Below are 19,469 nucleotides of genomic sequence, written 5' to 3' on the forward strand. Positions count from 1 at the left end.
TATATATATATATATATATATATATATATATATATATATATATATATATATATATACATACACACCATTCAGGTCTTCACTGATGCAAGGACAAAATTCAACGCGTACTTGCGAGAGCAGAGTCAAGAGAGCATGTTGAGAGCGTGCCAATTCGTAAGTATTTTACGAGGTGGCTTATTCGTATGAATTTGTACGACCTCACTCGTAGGATTTTATACGATTTGTCTAAACCCCAGTGACGGTTAGGTTTAGAGGTGGGGTTAGGTGTAGGTCATTCTTACATATTCATACGAATTATGCAACTCGTAAAATACGTACGATTTGGCAAAAATCGTATGAATGTGTACGAGTGTGGTCGTACGAATAAGCCACCTCGTAAAATATGTACGAATTGCCGTGAGATCGGGTTGGTGCGTCCAATACTGTGCAAAAGCGAAGGACATGAGTGCAAAGATTCGTGCTTGCGCGAACCATGAATTCGCCATCACGCTACAATTAAAAAGCTGTCACATTTTGTCATTAAAATAACAACACATAAAATGTCTGAAATGAAGTTTAAAGAAGACAAGAAAGTACTGTCTGAAAGCTGCGTGCGCGGGCGATAAAATAAAATAAAATAAAATAAAATAAAATAAAATAAAATAAAATAAAATAAAATAAAATAAAATAAAATAAAATAAATCTCAATGCAAAATATAATTAGTCACAGATATGGACGTCTTAAATCTAATAAAGTTTATTTTAATTATAACTCATAACCATTCATTGAGAACATTAATTTTAGCCCGAATCTGAACATGGTCGACCATCAGAACTATTAGTATTTGTATCGAATATATATATATAAATTAAATAATAAAAAAACGTATGTTGCTGAATTTGATATGCGCATATAATCAAATTAATTTACTACATTTCAACAGTTCCGTAACAGGTTTCAATGGTTTTAATTTAATGTCTTTATTTCAAAATTTAGTTTTTGTTCAAGAAAAACAAAATATTGTTAAAAAATAGAATAAAAACATTGAAAAATCATTATTATTTCATTAAATAAAATAAAAATAATTCTTTTAATATTTTATTTACCCCAATAAATGTATTATTTACTTTTTTGTTTGTTTGGTTTTGTTCATTTATAAATGTATTTATTATTTCGTTTTGTTTTATCTATTTTTGCTTACCCTTAATTGTTTATTATTTTAAAAGGCTTGACGTTTCCATTTGATTATGAATCAATACTTTTTCCACCTTAACACACATTGTTAAAATGACAGTAGCTATCATGTTAGTTGTTTGTCAGTGGCGTTCACGATTACATCAAATATAACCATTAGACTATTTAAAAAAAAATTGAACAATCGATGTTTGCAATATGTATTTGTGTTAATATTTGTGTCTGTTTCAAATAAAATAACTGTAGAACTGTACAATTCTGTAACTTCTCTGAAAGGCCATCCTTATTTCAGATGACTATGTATAGCCTAATTATAAAAAAAGCATGTATGAGAATATAATGAACTGTGAATTCATGCGAATATAAAAAACACAGGATACACTGCATACTGAATAATGAAACATTTATTTGCTTTAACTCAGAAGAACATATTCTTTTGTTTAAGCATCAGATGATCCTCTGTGTAACAGTCACAGCAGGTTTTGTTTCTAGTGGTACTGTCTTTGAAGGGAGGAGATCACGACGGCAAGGAACTTCTGGAAAGCGGCCTGGACCTCAGGGGTGAAGGCAGCACCCAGCTGTGCAGCACAAACGACGGTCAGACAGTCACCCAAAAGCTGTGGGAGGACACAAGTACACACGGTCATAGACAGAAGGGATGAGCACTGGAGTCAGAACAAGGCTTGGTAATAAACACGTTCATCTTACCTTGAAGTTGTCAGGATCCACGTGGAGCTTCTCGGAGTGCAGCACGCTCAGTTCAGCATAGGCGGCTTTGATGTTGTCCATGTTCTTCAAGGCTCTATCAAGGCCATGCAGCACGACTTTACCGTGAGCAGCAACCATGGGGTTTCCCATGATGGCAGCGGCATTGTACAGGTTTCCAAAGTTGCCGAAGTACCTCTGGGTCCAAGGGTAAACGATCAGACATCTACAAACCAGAACGAAGAGAAAGAGCATTATATTAGAGCACAGCAAATAAACTAGATGGCCGCTTTAAGTTATTATAATTACCAAAACTCAATACCTTGCCAGAGCTTGCTGACCAACGACGTCGTAGTTCATCTTGGAGAAGATGTCCTGGATGGTGGTCCTCTCAAATTCTGTCCACTCAACCATGTTTCCGACTTTAGATGTTCAGACAATGTGCCTTAAACAAAAGCTAAAGAGTGCTGCAAGAGAGAGTTTCTTTGCGGTACTTAAATGCGCTTCATCACTCCACCCCTTGACAGGCGATTGGGTGACATGGATCTACCACGTCCACCCAAAAGATGCATATCATTGCATACTTTTCTCTTCTGCAAAGACTAAACCCAAGTAGTTAATTCTAACAATGTTTTCCTGAGATTAAAAATATGGAAACAACAACAGGTCTAATGAGACTATGAATTCTGTTTATAACTTATTTAAATATGGCAACGTTTTTATTGAACAATGTTAATCTGATGATATCTAATACATGACATAATAGATATGATAGAATATTGTTTCTGAACAGATAAATTTGATGTTCCTAAATCAAAATATAATTTGAATAACTGTTTATCGAAATTTTCATAATGTAATTAAAAGAGGCAACATCTCCTTAATTTAGGATACTTCAAAAAAAAGTGTATAGTGCAACGTGTGTATAACTTTTTTACAGTAGGCCTACCATATCTGCACATAAGGACCCCCCTTTAAAATAATATTCTGATTATATTCTAGGCAGGCGATGGAAAGTGTAGAACTAAGCCCAGAACTTTAAAGTCTGACATCACAGAATGACGTCTTTCAGCGACCCCTGCTGTCCATAAGTCTTATCTTGGCTAAAAGAGGGCTAACAAATTTAAACAGAACCAGTCCACTACTTTAACCGACAGGGGGCGCCAATGTCTATCAATTTCAATGTAAGTGTGCTGAACTGGCATGACAAAAACTGCACATTAGTATTGCCAAAGCAATAGCAGCTAGGCTACGCACAAAATGTGTGGAATGTTAAGTATGACGATGCAAATACTCAATGTTTACAATTAATTTAAATTAAATTAAATATGAAAATACAAAAAAAACATCGTGTAAAATATTAACAAAATAAATAAGTAATATAAGCTTTGGATAAAAGCGTCAGGTAAATGCATAAATGTAAATAAGTTATACAGTTTTGAGAAATATGAGGGAAACCTCAAGTAATGGCGAATCATTCATTGTCTCTTTTATTGTGGATACATATTGTGCTGCTAGGACACAGCATACCCTATGTTCTCTTAGTTTTTCATTGTTTGACAGTGTTTCAAATGTGAGGTATGTGCACTTCGTGTTTTTATAAGAACATTGTCCGAATACTTTACGCATTTTTGTTATAGAAAGTGCAGCTCCGTCTCAGTTTTGTTTTGATCACAGACACATGTACTATTTTGATGTGAGGCAGAGTGTAACAGCTATTGAGGAAGTCTGCAGGGTTCATATATTAATTGGCATTTTTCATAGCTAATGTTTTGTAAAGAATGTTTTCAAACAGTTGTCTAATTAAAATATTTTGAAAAGTCTATCTCTGTTTCAGTTCCATTTTAATTTGATTAACATTCTGAATTTGGTATCTAATGGAGATATTGGAATATGAAAATAACATATCCTACCTTTTATTAGGCCCTATATGTTATAAATGGACCCTACATTTGTATTATTATATAGTATACGCATATATGATAGTTTTATCATTCTTTATATCTTTTTAGCTATTTAGCGTGTTCCATAGGCATCCGGCGTAAAACGTGTCAAATCGGTTGTGCGTATCACTCTGCTGTGGAGACCTCTGATAAAGAGAGCATGCTGAAGGAAAAGAGAGAGAGCATGCGCCCACTAAGGGCAATTACTTGTAAAGTGGCGCGAAGGAAATGCACTCAGTGTCGTTCAGTGAACTAGAGGGCTTTGATTTGTCTGTAAGAAGTTCAGCAAATCAGCGATACCACACACACACACACACACACACACACAATCAAAACACACTAAAGGCATGATGTGTCGTTCACAATGCCTTGAAGCTTAGTATCACAGCCATATGCAGGGAATACAGAAAAGAAGTTGGTACAAGCATAGGTGGATAAACTAGTCTAGTACAACTCTATTACTTGAGTGAAAGTAGATGCTGCTGGTCAAATATTACTCCATGCCAAGTAAAAGTTGTAAAGGCAGATTTTTCTTTAAGTAAAAGTACAGAAGTAGGCTACTTGCATTTAAAAGTACTTGAGAACCACCTTTTTATGTTAACACACTATTTTATTATTGTTGCCTATACAATACTTGCAATACCTCTGAAGCAATGTACAATACATTACACCTACTGAATAGGTTGTAGTAGATCTTTGGAATAAAGAATGTTAAAAACCTATGGAAATGCATTTGCATGAAATCACTTTAATTGCTGTCCGATTCTGAATAGAAGGATACATTAAGAAACTACCTTTGGGGTCACTGCAATGGACATGACATTGGAAACGTTAAGCAGTTTGTCCATTTATATGCAGCCTAGCCTATAACTTTATAGGCATTAACATTAGGGCATATTTAAGCACTACTGTAAATTGAATTTTACATCTGCTGCAGATGGCAATCATGGGCTAATGCGTCATGGCAATTACAACTTCATAGTGCATCAAGCCTGTTCTGGACATCTTGATTAATAGACTATAAGGTGGCTAACATTACAAGTTCCTAAGCCAAGCGCATAGTGAGATGAAAACATGCTTGTGTTAAAATAAACAACTAGCCTATAGTCATTTGATGCATGAATTATTATATCACCATGCATCAACTCGAACACAATCATGAACACATCTGCACTCATAGTATTTTATATGAACTCATAAATAAATAGACTGTAAGAAGTTAAATAAATGATCAAATCTGAAGACTATTTAATATTTCTGATTAACAAAACAATTGAATTATAAATTATATCATAATTTTAATAAAACATGCAAAATAAAGCAGAATCTATATATAGGCCCATAGGCTGAATCAGTGCATGACGTCCACTGTAGTGGAAAGATATATTATCTGTAACAGAAAAAAAAAATACAAGAAAAATATTGTCAAAATCTGGATGAAACTATGTCTGACATTTAGCTGAAATTTATTTTTTTTGTACCTGTCTGGTTTTCTGAGAAAGGACAAATAGTGGACAAATAAATTTACAACATTTAGAAAATACTTCGCTTAATGTAAGCTAGCTGAGTTATCTGCATGTTTCTTCCGCTATTAGATCATGAAAACTGTGCGAGACAAATATTCAAAATAGCCTATTTAGCATCCTTTCTTGGGACTATTAAATCACCCGTAGGATTCCGTGCAGAAAAAGAAAAGAAAACAATGAAAAACCTCTTTCAGATATTTTAAAATAAATAATTAGCAATTTAATATAGACCTACTTTTTTTGTCTGTATAGGGCTCAAAAACCTGTAATGTCTTGTGGGTCAAGTAGACTATAGAAACTGTTAACTCTCTCTGTTCACCTCTGATAATTTAATGAAATTTCTGCATTTCTATGATGAAAAGATGAAGATGTTATATGTCAGAATGAGTAAGAGTGTCGCTATTTTATATCCCCCTTGTTTTGTCTTGTAAAATCTTAATATGTGTACACGGACAAATTCTTCTTTGACCTCAGGAGAACTGGGTGGAGAATGGTGTTCATGTATAATAGTGATTTCAAGGCTGTATCTCATTTTTAATAACTTCAATTCATCCCAGGTCTGTAATAGTAGTTTGAAATTTGAATTTCATAATTCATCAATTGTAGCTATTTTTTTAAGCCGTGGAGTAATAGTAGGTAGGCTACTGCAAAATACTAAAATTGTAGTTAACTTCACAGACATATCATATGTCAAAACTTTTTTGGTAATTAAAGGCAAAAACAGATACAAAATAATGGATTTTTAAAAGTGCACCTTTCTAAGCATTTTTAATTGACTTTTGAAAATAAGAGTTGTTTTATATTTGTAATGGAAAACCTTGAAGAAACCCCGTGAAACATCATATTTCTCATTGTTCTGACTGTGTATATATAAGACTCTCGGACACAGCCACTATTATACGGAAAACAAATATTTACAGTGGTTTGAAATGTAAATATCGACTAACCATGAACCGTGTTGACTCAAATTCATACACATAATGGTTATTTTAAAAACCCATTTCTTGTACTCTGAGCATATAAATGCAGCTTTGGTAAGTTTATTTGCAAAGGGACACAACAAATGTGGAAGCAGAATGGTTTTATCAAATAAACAATATAGGTCAATTATTTTCCACATGATCGATTCAAATATGAGAGATAAAAATAAGACATGACTCATTTCCTTATTCTCTGCCTTTTATTGAGAAATGTTATTCAGACATCACACTTGAGTTGGTCACGGGTGCCGCACCGTGTCGTTTGGATGCCCACCGGGAGTTTAGCGGTATTTCTCAGAGAGAGCCAGAGCCAAGTTCTGAAAAAACTTGTCAACTGACATGTGAACCTCTGGGGTGAAGTCTCCAGGGAAGAGCATGCCGATGACCACGATGACATTGTGTGCGAAGATCTAGAAAAGGAACACAGAAACACATTATAACGGATATGTCCACGATGAGAAGTCTAAAGTTACACTGTTAGGTAAGTTTTGTCATGGTGTACCCTGAAGTTGGCCGGGTCAATACGCAGCTTGAAAGCATGAAGTTCGCTCAGGGCGGACAGAGCTCCCACAAGGTCGTCTATCTTTGAAACGGCATCGCCGACTGCACCCATGATAACCTTGCCATGCTTCTTCACAGGACCAGACCCAGGGCTCAGGTCGGACCAGTGAGAGAAGTAGGTCTTGGTCTGAGGGTAGACGGTCAGCATTCTGAAAGAAAGCAATAACATTGTTCATTTCGGTGATCATTTGAGATACTCGAATAAATCAAAACTTTAACTTCATGTTATTTTGCAAAGTTATTTGACAAAGGTCTACATAGACCTGTATAGGAAGAGAGTAATTCAACATTACCTGCCGAGGGCTTCACCGCCGATCTCATCGGCTCTGGAGCCGATCTTAGCCCATAGGGCTTTCACAACAGCCTTGTCCTTATCAGAGAGACTCATTGCTGCGTCTTCTTTTTCTCAAGTTAGATTGTCTTCAGAAAAAGATGTTGGCGAAAACAGAAGTTTGTCTCACTTTTTATATAAAACTAAGGAAGGGCACACCCGTCAAATCGGTCCAAACCACACCCCTTAAACGCTTTTCTTCTGATCCCCGACTTGTGTTGCCCAATCAAAATCGTGCCAATTGTGTGCTTCTTGTTTAATTGAGATAACGATTTTATTTTCACATCCTTCAGGCGCTTAAGTAGCCGTTTAATAATTTTTATTCCCACTTAATCACCATTTTAAAACTTATTAATCATAATTAAAGCAATGTTTAAATGAACTGAACCGACTTGTGAAGCCTAGGCTATTTATTTAGCTATTTTTATTATATTTTATTTGCTTTAATAAATGGTGCCTGAACTATCGGAAAAGATGACATGTCATCAATGGCAAGACAAGATGACATGAAATTAATTTCGAGTAATAAAGTTTATTTGAAAATCATCATTAACTGAAAACACTTGTAACATCGTCGCATTTGTCTGGCTATATATTGTAATTCAAATACCTATTTACAAGGGTGCTTTAGTATTTCATTTTTTTTTTCATTTCGGTTTTCAAAAAAGTAGCTAACATTTATTAGTAATGTTTTGTTTGTTTAATGTTTATTTGATATATTTGATCAACCACAATTTGTAGGCAGAAAAAAAGCTTACTCATGTTTAAGACATCTCACAAAACATTATTTTGGACGGTGTCCGATCAGTGATGTCCAGACATGTATGCGTCACCTGCTCGGAGAAATTACCCAATGAGACGTTGCATCTTGTTATGGGCGGAGACATCACACATCAATAAATTGTCCTCCGGTTTCTGAATTTCTACTAGTGATTCCTGCTGGACTTAAACAAGTGCCTAAGGACACCCTAAAACGTAGACATGGTTGAGTGGACAGATGCTGAGCGAAGTGCCATCATTGGCCTGTGGGGAAAGCTCAATCCCGATGAACTCGGACCTCAGGCCCTGGCCAGGTATCATTGCATCACATTCTTTAATAGACACATTCTTCGTGTTAGATGATTTCAGTTTATTTAATCCTGTTCTTAATGATTCTGTCTATTTAAGGTGTCTGATCGTGTATCCCTGGACTCAGAGATATTTCACCTCCTTTGGGAACCTGTCAAGCCCCGCTGCGATCATGGGTAACCCCAAGGTGGCAGCTCACGGGAGGACTGTGATGGGAGGTCTGGAGAGAGCCATCAAGAACATGGATAACATCAAGGCCACCTATGCGCCACTCAGTGTGATGCACTCTGAGAAATTGCATGTGGATCCCGACAACTTCAGGGTAGGTTTGCGCAAATAAAACTAATATTTGCGTGACGTAAACATAGAAAACTGTTTTCTCATATTATGTTGAAAAACAGACCCCTAATAGATCTCTTGTTCTACAGCTCCTGGCTGATTGCATCACCGTGTGCGCTGCCATGAAGTTTGGTCCCTCTGGCTTCAATGCTGACGTCCAGGAGGCCTGGCAGAAGTTTCTGTCTGTCGTCGTTTCCGCTCTGTGCAGACAGTACCACTAGATTCCCATCACCGATGAACACCAGCTGGATTGCAGAAGATTGCGGGAGCTGTTCACACAAAGATCTAACTCTTATAAAATAAGATCAATAAAATATTGTTAAAAGCACTTTGATGTTGTTTGCTTCCATTTTTTCAAGAGAACACTGGCCAGCAGTCTACATGACCAAAATAAAGCTCTTTAAAAAATAAACATGTTCTAGATGACAATTTTGGGAAATAATCCTGTTCTTAACTTTTAGCAAGCTTTTCGACTCGACTTAATGAGTCAGCAACAAGCAAGTCTGGCAAAAACAGTTTTGATAGTTTTGCACACTGTGGGTGTTGACCGCTTGAATTCATTGATAAAAGAAATTAAATTTATCACAACCCCCAGTGGCTCTAGTATCAAAATAAGCTGGCACTCAAATATAATAGTTTTAGTCAGTTTCTCTTTTTGCAAATTTACTTAGGCATATATATATATATATATATATATATATATATATATATATATATATATATATATATATATATACACACACACATACACACACACACACACACACATACACACACACACACACACAATTTAAAAATGTTCTGTTTTTTTCAATATACAAAAATAAAAAAGTCCCATGCTGAGTTATACTGAGCCAACTCTTCGAGTTAACTTGTTGAACTTTTGCAGCTGTTTTTTTCCAGCTTGACAAATTTGTTTTGACATAGCCTTACTTTTGACTTCATTAATTATAGACTGAAGATATAAAACATTATCAAATGTTAACAAGATGACATTTTTCACTGGCATGTGCCTTGCAGCCTGTCACTATAGCTGGAGCAGGAGCAAAATTTTAATAGCTCTATTATATTTCCTGAGCTGTTGTCCGAGGTCTGCCTGTGTTGTCCTGTTATACTGTAAATCCTGACAGTGCTACTGCAATAATGCAAATTCACTTGTACGTAAGTCTGTGCTTTATTGTACTTTGGTATACTATTCTGCTCTTGCCTCTGTCAAATTAAAAAGGGACATTATGCTGTGCCATTAGTTAATAGGCACACTCTAAAAAATTATGGGTCCTGGTGGCCATAACTAATATACTTCAGAAAATAAATGAAATGTACTTATTGTGTTTATGTTGTATTGCAAACACTTTTGTTGCTGAGGTGGGAAACAGGTAAGGTTGGGGACAGGTTTGGTGATGTATGTTTAAGTTGGCTAAGGTGTAAGGGATGGGTCAACAGATTAATTATAAATGTAATTACAGAAAGGAATAGCAGATGTAATTCTTGGGAACTTTATTTAATAAAAATAAATTATGCAAAATAACACGCAACTAACTCTAAACCTAACCCTCATACTAACCCTAACCATATAGTCAGTACATGTAGTTAATTAATATTACACAGTACTTCAATGAATAACTTAAAACTTCCCTCCTCTATTAAGTTACAGAGATATTGAATATATAACCCATATTGTTTGAATTTATTTGTAATTATTACTTGGTTTTATGCATAAACATATACCCCAGAAGAAATTAAAGCTATGATGCTGTGACTTTATATCAGTTTTTCATTTTAAGGAAAGGAAATTAGCTAAATGTTAACTGCAGCACATTATAAAAAAGGAAAAGACTGACTGTGGCCAAGTATGGTGCTCTGCATTTCACCCATCCAAGTGCACACACAGCAGGGAGTAGTAAACAAACCCACACACACACACATCATGAACACACACCCAGGGGGAATGGGCAGTAATGTTTGCTGTGGTGTCCAGGCAGAAGTTGGGGTTTCGGCATTTTGCTCAAGGGTCTCACCTCAGTCTTGAAGGTGGAAGACTGAGGTAAGGTGGAAGACTAGAAGGAAGTCATTCACTCCCCACACCCAGGGCGGGTTTACTTCTTATCGTGACAAGTTCTCAAACCTCTCCATGAAGTACCCCTAGACCTGCACATTTTGTAATCCTCCCTCATCTATCACACCTGATTCAGCTCATCAGCTCCTTAGTGGAGAATGTTAGACCTGGGTGTGTCTGACAGGGAGACTTACAAGACGTGCAGTGCTGGGGGTAGGATATCTTTCATGTTTCCTCCTAAAATCTCGTGAGTTGAACTAATTTCCTACACACCTCATCCCAAATCCCAAAATGTAATTTTAGAGCTACTAACAGGGGTTGCACTATTGATATGCAGGCTAATGCAGAAAATATTGCAATTATTAGAGAAAGAGAGAGAGCAGCAGTGTTCAGCAGCATCTCCACTAATAGTGAGTCTTTTTATGGTCAAAAACATTTCAAACCTATGCCATTTGCATGTAACATGTAGCTAAAATCTCGGTAAATATTAAATTATAAATATATTTTTGGTCCATTGTTAGAACTTCATTCTCATATATTTAATATTTTTTAAATTATTCACATATTTTATAATTTAAAATGATTTTATTTATTTTTTTTGTGGACAATAAATCAGCGTTTTCTTCAGAGAACAGATTTAAAATAATATTTTGATAGCCATGATTGTTTTGTTTTTATTAGCATAAATGTTATAACATTTAACATATATTAAACATTATATGTTAAATTAATTGTAGATCAAGCTGGGTAGTTTAGGTGTAGGGTAGGAGTGTGGTGCTCCAAATAAAGTAAACAATTATATAAAATTATATGTAAAAAATTTTTTTACAAATGCATGCAAACCATTAATTAAGGCAAGCAATTGAATGCAATGGATGACCAATATGTGACAAATTGGGAGTGAGAACAGATTACAACCGAGAAGCCATAATAAAATGAAAAGTCATAGAATAAAGACCCTGGTTTAATGTCCAATGAACAATGAAAAGTGCATGTTTGTCCATACTGATTCGGTTCATATCGATCGGAAAAACAACTAGAAGAGACATTTTGATTGTTATAGATTTTATTAATTGCATCTGAAATTTTAGCTTTATCATTTAAAGTGCCTCTGTTTGCAGATACACCAGAAGCATGATGAGTGATGAGTTTATCTGTATTTATCAGCGAGGGCTGCAGACAGTGCTGCAAGGAACTTGTCCACGGCCATGTGCACTTCTGCAGTGAAGTCTGCGGGGAAATTAACTGCAAGAGTCACGAGGATGTTATGGGACAGAATCTGAAACAATAACCCCAAAAGTAGGAATTAAACAGTTAATACATTATGAATTACTAATTTACAATCTATTTCACATTTTTGATATCTCACTTTTAACACAGTAAAGTGCTCCATAACATGAATTAGGTGTGACAGATTAAGTTAACACTTTAAAAGTTGGCCTACTAAAGTAAATGAATTGGAATATTGTACAAAGAGCACATTAGCAAGTATCTTACCTTGAAGTTTAAAGGATCTAGGTGAACCTTGGCATGGAGATCACTCAAGGAGCTCAGTCCACTGATAAGATCATCCATTTTGCCCACAGCATCAGTGATGGCTCCCATCACATTTTTCCCGTGTTCCTTCACTTCTGCAGAACCAAGAGAATAATCAGACCACTGTGGAAAATATATTTTAGTCTGAGGGACAGCAAGCATTCTGTGGGAAGAAGAAGAATCGTTTTTTGTATGTAGAGATCTTACCTTCCAGAGCTTCTTGACCTAGAGCATCAGCCTGACTAGAGATTTTACCCCAGAAGGACGTGCAGAAAAGACGTGCAGTTCACGTCCAGAAGACGTCAACGACATCGGTTCAACTTTCATTTTGGAATTATTTTTCAACCATGACAGGACGTGTCGGACGGACGTCTTTTCAACAGTCAAAAGACGTCCGAATGTTTGCTGGGGCTCTGCGAAGACTCTAAAGGTATAGGACCATGCCTTAACTAAAGGTTTACCTGTTCTAGGCGAACTATAGCCTACCTACCGTAAAAGGTTGCTTACGATACAGCCCTTCTTACGTGCGGGGGGTACCAGGTGCTGTCCATAGAGGTGGTGCTGAATTGGTTGATGTCTTGAATATCGATTATTCATTCTATGCACGAGCTGCTTCACCACGTTTTGTGAGAAAGCGGTGTTCTTTTTTAAATAAGACATGGGGCTCTTTCCTGTTAGAACGCAACAAACTTTACATTCGCTTAGCAGCATACAGTACATCATCACATCAGGAAAGAAAGAAGAAAAATATGTGGCCAGTGGTCACCACATAAAATACAAGGGGAAAAAAATCTAGGCCTACACGAGACACCGCGTAATAATCTCAATAACTTTTAACTGGGGGGGGGGGGGTGGGGGGGGGGGTCTTACAGCAAGAAGCACTTCGGAAATAGTTGAAATTGCAAACTAAATCCAACCCTAGCTAGATATTTTCTATAATTTCGAAATGAGTGCATCTTGCGCATCTTTTTCAAATAAATAAAATAAATTATTTTTTTCTTTGCATCAAAACACTTCAGTTAGCTTTTAGTGAACACTGTGTTACAACTTTAAAATAAAATTATAATATAGACTGAGATATAAAAACCTGTGAACTGTCAACAGTGATGATAAAGTATAACTAGGAGTGGTCCAGAACAACCTTACGAAAATATGACTTACAGAAGGTAAACTACACTAAGAACATTTCTGGAAACACGTACGATGAGGTACAGTTTAAGGTATAACTTGAACGAAGTCAAGTTATGTTTTGGGGAAACGCAGCCCTGTTCAGTGTTCGGTATATAGTGCAATAGATTTCAGTCACCAGACAAGTTATGTTTATTAAGAACGGACAAAAATATGAAATAACAATATATATATATATATATATATATATATATATATATATATATATATATATATATATATATATATATATATATATATATTCTTTCTTTCTTTATTTATTTATTTCTTTAATTTTAATCAGAGACAATGCACATTAATAATACATAGCTAAATATGTAAAATGCACCAGATTTAGCCAATACTGGCTAATTTTCATCCTTAGTGCCATATTTATGAATTCATCAAAATGGAAATACAGAAATATCTTTTGCAAATAGAAATATGTGAAATATAGTTATTAATTTGACTTTGATATGGGCTACATTTTGCATGTACAAATAAGCAACCTACTGTATTGTAGAAAACCTATAATTATAAATCGTTACCAATCAAAATTATATCTTGCATTGAGAAAAATTATTTGCATTTACTTTTGTAATAAGTACAATTTAAAGATGCACTTTTTTACTTTCATCTCAAGTATGTTTTTGGCCAGATACTTGTAGGCTGCTTTTAATTGAGTAAAAAATTTACACAGTAGATCTATATCTACTTGAGAAGGATAATTTTTGACTTGGACTTTTGACTTTTTACACCCCTCTATCTACACAATGCAATTTCTACTAGATGTCACTATAATTTCAGAGTGCTTTAGTTTACACCCCTACTTGTATCAGGATCACATTTTTTCAACATAAAGTTAGGCCTTCTTTGTGTGAACATTTTGGTGGTGTTCTGCAAATTTTCCCATACAGTGACGTAGATATGTGGGGACGTGTTTAAACAAGACGTATTAGGAGGGCGTGGTTGACACTTAACTTTTATAAAGAATATCTCTTTGGATTTGCGACTTTAGTCTTTGCAACTTTAGGGATCTTATCTATTCACGAACAGCTTTTAACACTCCAAAAAGAAAGGAAAATCATATGACCCCTTTTAATATTTAAAGGTTAGACAATATGAGTAAAATCAGTCATGCAAAGCAGCCTATTTGTCTCAAACTGATTCGGTTCATATCAATTGGAAAAACGTTGGAAAAACAACTAGAAGAGACATTTTGATTGTTATAGATTTTATTAATTGCATCTGATATTTTAGCTTTTATCATTTGAAGTGCCTCTGTTTGCAGATGCACCAGAAGCATGATGAGTGATGAGTTTATCTGTATTTATCAGCGAGGGCTGTAGACAGTGCTGCAAGGAACTTGTCCATGGCCACGTGCACTTCTGCAGTGAAGTCTGCGGGGAAATTAACTGCAAGAGTCACGAGGATGTTATGGGACAGAATCTGAAACAATAACTCAAAAATAGTAATACAGTTAATACCAGTGTTGGGGGTAACGAGTTACAAAGTAACGGATTACAGTAACGATATTACTTTTTTGGGTAACGAAGTAAAGTAACGCATTACACTAAAAATATCGGTAACTACACTACTTTACTAGACTATAGGAACGCGCTTTTCTGCGTTACCCAAGCCGTGTTTGCCTGTGTGTAAAGTTTTGTCTGTTTAAGTGGCGCGTGCATGCGTGCTGCCTGTGTGTGTGTGTGCTTGCCTGGGCACCGTTGCCATAGAGATCGATTTGAGTGACGTAGCTGCTGGTGCGAAGGAGAGGGAGATGGAGATGGAGACGGAGACAGGGGGTTTCGGCCAGTGGCGATATTCGCATTACTTTCAATTTATTGCTCGAAAGGACAAAAATATTCGTGTGAAATGCACTCTATGCCCAGGCGACAAGTGTCTTTCAACTGCTGCCAACTCAATGAGCAACCTGTCCAAGCATTTGTCAGCCCAGCATGGCAATACAAAACTTGTGGCGAAAGATCCTGCTCGCCGTTCATTTGAAGGAGTCACCCATCAGCCGACCCCGCCTAAACAAGCTAAGCTTTTCTCAAGCCTTGGAGCGCAGCAGGTAACACAAAACGAAATGAACAGGCTAGTTGCAGGGTTCATTGTAGAAGACATGCTTCCCCTGTCAACCATTGAATCACCCAGTTTTAGAAAAATTCTAGATAAAATACCCGCGACTCGCAAGCCAACGTCCGACAGGAAAACATTTTCCCATTACCTGGATAAGTGTTATTCCGACATGGAATCGAAGCTCAAAAGAACTTTTGAGTCCCTGGATCATGTGTCTACCACCGCGGACATTTGGTCCGCCAACAACAAAAGTTATTTAGGAATGACGGTGCACTGGATAGACAGCATTAGTTTTAAACGCGAGAAGGCTGCTCTTGCCTGCAAACGGGTGAGAGGAAGACACACTTACGATGTCATAGCTAGCGAAATAGAACAGGTTCACTCAGCCTTTGGACTATCGCATAAAGTAACAGCATGTGTCACTGATAATGGCAGCAATTTTGTAAAAGCCTTTAGAATGTTTGAATCCCATCCTGATGATGGGTCTGTCTCTGACGAGCTATCTGATGACGAGGAGGGGGAGGAGGAGGTCACTTTTACTGATGTTGCCGAAGCACTCTCCACAGAATCAGATGAGACATTTTCACTGCCGCCTCATCTGCGCTGTGCAGCACATACACTAAACCTGATCTCAAAAAATGACCTGGAGAAATGGCTGACCAGTAACAATGACTGTAAAGCACTTTACAGAAGTGCTCTCGCCAAGTGTGCAGCTCTCTGGACAAAAACTAGTAGGTCTACTGTGGCTTCAGACCAGGTTGAGGATGTGCTAAAAAGAAAGCTCATTGTACCCACTGCTACACGCTGGAACTCGACTCATAACGCCTTATCTCTCATCACAGAAATCCCAATCAGAGATTTAAACACCATTTTTTCTAGACTGAGTGTAAAGGGCATCACTGAGCGTGAGTATCAGTTCCTGAAGGAATATTGTGCAGTGTCAAAACCTCTTGCTGCTGCATTAGATATACTACAGGGAGAAGATGATTGCTACTACGGCACCCTCCTGCCAACCTTGGAGATTCTCATGTCAAAGTTGCTTGCGTTGAAGGATGGCCTTTCCCAGATGACAGCTGGCATGCCTGGTGCTATTGTACAGGTAAACACATATTGAATAATAAAATGAATAGGCCCTACACAGAAAAAAATAAAATAATAATAAGTTAAATTTACTTAATTAGTTTTTGCACTCATATTTTTTTAAAGTAAATTTCACATATGGAATTAAGTACTCTACTTAACTAAGTTAAATTAAAGTAACAAAGAAAATAAGTAATTTTTAACTTGGCTAGGAAATGGTTGAATATCTATTTAGTTGAAGTTTCCTTTTCAATACATTTCACACAAACAATATAACATTGAATTAAGAATTTACTTCGTTTTTTTATTCTTGCCTGAACTTTTTCACATAAATTACATGATGTTTTTTTCTGTAGTATTTACTTCACCACAAAATAATTTGTATCAGTGCCGCCTTAAATAATAGTTTGCAGTGTAGGCTATAGGCCTACAGTTTAATATAGCTGATGTAGCCCAAATTTATGAGGCTATAAAAGCTGTTAATTGAACTGTATATGTTTGTCTAATCAATGTACTATTTCATATTACAGGCAATCAAAGACAGATTTGCATCTGTCTTGGACAGCAAGGATGCTCTTATGGCTGCTGCCACAATGCCCAAATTCAAGCTCCGCTGGCTCAAAGATGAGAAGAGAAGAGAAGCTGTTAAAACCATGCTAATTACTGAGTGTCGTGCCCGGATTCCTGAAGAGCCACTGATGAGACAAGCAGTTCAGAGCCCTGCCACCTCCAGTCACAATGACTTTTTTGAATTTGAAGAGGAGTTTTCCTACACCGCAGAGACTGAAGTCATGGAGTACTTAAAATTGCCCGGATCTGACTGGGAGGTTCTCTCCAGGTTCCCCAGGATTAAGGAAATTGCAAAGCAGTACAACACTCCAATACCGTCAAGTGCACCAGTTGAAAGGCTTTTCAGCCTTGGCAGTGTTGTTCTGACCCCAAGGAGGAACAGGCTGTCAGATAAAAGATTCGAAAGACTTTTACTTATGCGATACAATCGTTATTTCGAAGAATAGAGAGAAAAAATGAATTGAATGGAACTTTTTGTTGCACTTTCTGTTTTCACTGTTGCACTGTTGCACTGTTACACTTTCGTTGCACTTTCTGTTTTGTGCATTGTGATAATTGCAACACACAATAATTCATCATTAATAGGTTCAAGAGTTTGTGACTTAGTATGTTACAGCCTTTGGAAGCCACATCTCCAGGAGGCAGAGGAGAGCGAGCTAAGGGGAAAATAATGTTTTTGGGATGATGCAAATTTTCTGTTTATTTAATTAATTGCAGTTTCCGTGTCTTTTTTATGGGCTTAAGTATATTTTAAATTGCGATTTTATTTTATGAGATAAAGTTACCTTTATTTTTATATTTTGCCATGAACCTAATAAAAAGCTGGTTTTGTTCTCAGGAATAGAGTTTTGTTCTCATGTTTCCCAAAGCCTGTGTTTTGAAACTTGTGTGTTGACCCCATTTTAAAATGACCCAACCATAGCTTCCTTTATCCTGTTGTTTGTGGATTTTACAGTGAGGCATATTTCTTTGTGCAGACGGGGATATTGTTCTTTCATATGGTTTTACATGCCATTTTGTATACATTTATACAATAAACACTATGCAGACAGGTGAATGATAGGGCTATGATGTTTGTCCATGTATCTACACAGTAAATTAAGAAACGGGAAAGTAAAGTAATAAGTAGTGAAGTTACTTTTCAAACGCAGTAACTAGTAAAGTAATCTCATTACAATTTACAGAAGTAACTAGTAACTAGTAACTAATTACTTTTTTTGAGTAACTACCCCAACACTGGTTAATACACTATGAATGAATAATTCGCATTTTATTTCACATCTTGGATGTCTTTGTTTCTGTTGAACCAAGGTACGTGCTCAGTAACTCTAATTAAATAGTAAATCTTAATTAATTTTACATCTTGATTGGAACAGGATTGAAAAGCTGCACAAACACAAACTATTAAGTATTTCACCTTGAAGTTTTCAGGCTCTACGCGGAGCTTTGTGGCATGGAGATCAGTCAAGGAGCTCAGTCCACCGATAAGATCATCCATTTTGCCCACAGCATCAGTGATGGCCCCATCACAGTTCCTCCGTGTTTCTTCACTTGGACAGAGTCGAGAGATTGATCAGGCCAATTAGAAAAATATATTTTAGTCCGATGGTAGACAGTAAGCATTTTGTGGGAACGAGAAGAATATGTTTAGTGCACATAGTTTTTTTTTTTTAACGCACCAGCTCCACCTCAGTCTACTTTATTTATTAATATTTATAATGTATTTAATGTATTTGAATGTAGGCCACTGGATTTATTTTTTTTATTTATTTTTTTGTTTTAATTATTTTACTGAGACCGTTTCAATTCAGATGACTGTCTTTGCATGTATGAGATGCTTTGGGCTCATTTGGGGACACCTCAAGGATGGGACAACTTAAAAAGAACCGGACATCCACGGTTATCAAAGTTTACCAAATTAAGAACATTTTTTAATGGGAGGACAGGGTCTGAATGTCCCAACCGAATGTCCAGATAAAGCAAAAGGTGTTTGTACTAGTTCATAGGCTAAAAAAATCAGTTAGGTATGGGTCGTTTTGGTTAATTCAGTGTTAAATTTAAATAGCCTACCACACCTGAGCTTTTCAGCTGGTTGCCACTAATTAATGTGTCTATATTTTATAATATTAATTTAAAATAGCCTACTTTAATTAGGCCTATTTGCCACTGATTTTGTTAATATGAGTCTCGTCTGTCTTTTCTATTTAGATCACATGCAAAGTCTTGATTAAACATGCACAATGCACTTAAAGATCGTGGTTTGTTTATTGATATATCCACACATATTTGATAATGTATGAAATATATTTCTGACAAATCTAACTTCGTAGTTTCTAATCAAAATGTAACAT

At 36.3% G+C, this 19,469-nt stretch overlaps 4 protein-coding genes and 1 pseudogene across 4 annotated transcripts; 1 reads left to right on the top strand and 4 right to left on the bottom strand.

The window, feature by feature from the left end:
* Nucleotides 1-1,560: 1,560 nt before the first annotated feature.
* Nucleotides 1,561-2,358, bottom strand: LOC132151007 (hemoglobin subunit beta-2-like). The gene is made up of 3 exons (XM_059559298.1): nucleotides 2,202-2,358; nucleotides 1,883-2,105; nucleotides 1,561-1,791 (listed from the first exon to the last, which is right to left on the bottom strand). The coding sequence occupies exons 1-3, from the start codon at nucleotides 2,291-2,293 to the stop codon at nucleotides 1,663-1,665; spliced, it is 444 nt and encodes a 147-aa protein (XP_059415281.1). The 5' UTR covers nucleotides 2,294-2,358; the 3' UTR covers nucleotides 1,561-1,662.
* A 4,151-nt stretch (nucleotides 2,359-6,509) lies between these two features.
* Nucleotides 6,510-7,343, bottom strand: LOC132151055 (hemoglobin subunit alpha-like). The gene is made up of 3 exons (XM_059559301.1): nucleotides 7,183-7,343; nucleotides 6,831-7,038; nucleotides 6,510-6,738 (listed from the first exon to the last, which is right to left on the bottom strand). The coding sequence occupies exons 1-3, from the start codon at nucleotides 7,275-7,277 to the stop codon at nucleotides 6,610-6,612; spliced, it is 432 nt and encodes a 143-aa protein (XP_059415284.1). The 5' UTR covers nucleotides 7,278-7,343; the 3' UTR covers nucleotides 6,510-6,609.
* A 791-nt stretch (nucleotides 7,344-8,134) lies between these two features.
* On the top strand, nucleotides 8,135-8,955 carry LOC132150991 (hemoglobin subunit beta). The gene is made up of 3 exons (XM_059559297.1): nucleotides 8,135-8,293; nucleotides 8,388-8,610; nucleotides 8,717-8,955. The coding sequence occupies exons 1-3, from the start codon at nucleotides 8,202-8,204 to the stop codon at nucleotides 8,846-8,848; spliced, it is 447 nt and encodes a 148-aa protein (XP_059415280.1). The 5' UTR covers nucleotides 8,135-8,201; the 3' UTR covers nucleotides 8,849-8,955.
* A 2,878-nt stretch (nucleotides 8,956-11,833) lies between these two features.
* Nucleotides 11,834-12,490, bottom strand: LOC132151120 (hemoglobin subunit alpha-like; the record flags this gene model as incomplete). The annotated part of the gene is made up of 3 exons (XM_059559305.1): nucleotides 11,834-11,962; nucleotides 12,181-12,384; nucleotides 12,428-12,490. Coding segments are annotated over 3 exons (396 nt in total), but the record flags the coding sequence as incomplete, so codon positions are not given.
* A 2,216-nt stretch (nucleotides 12,491-14,706) lies between these two features.
* Nucleotides 14,707-18,741, bottom strand: LOC132151136 (hemoglobin subunit alpha-like; annotated as a pseudogene).
* Between the last annotated feature and the right edge of the window lie 728 nt (nucleotides 18,742-19,469).

Source organism: Carassius carassius, chromosome 1, assembly GCF_963082965.1.
Source record: "Carassius carassius chromosome 1, fCarCar2.1, whole genome shotgun sequence".
NCBI lineage: Eukaryota > Metazoa > Chordata > Actinopteri > Cypriniformes > Cyprinidae > Carassius > Carassius carassius.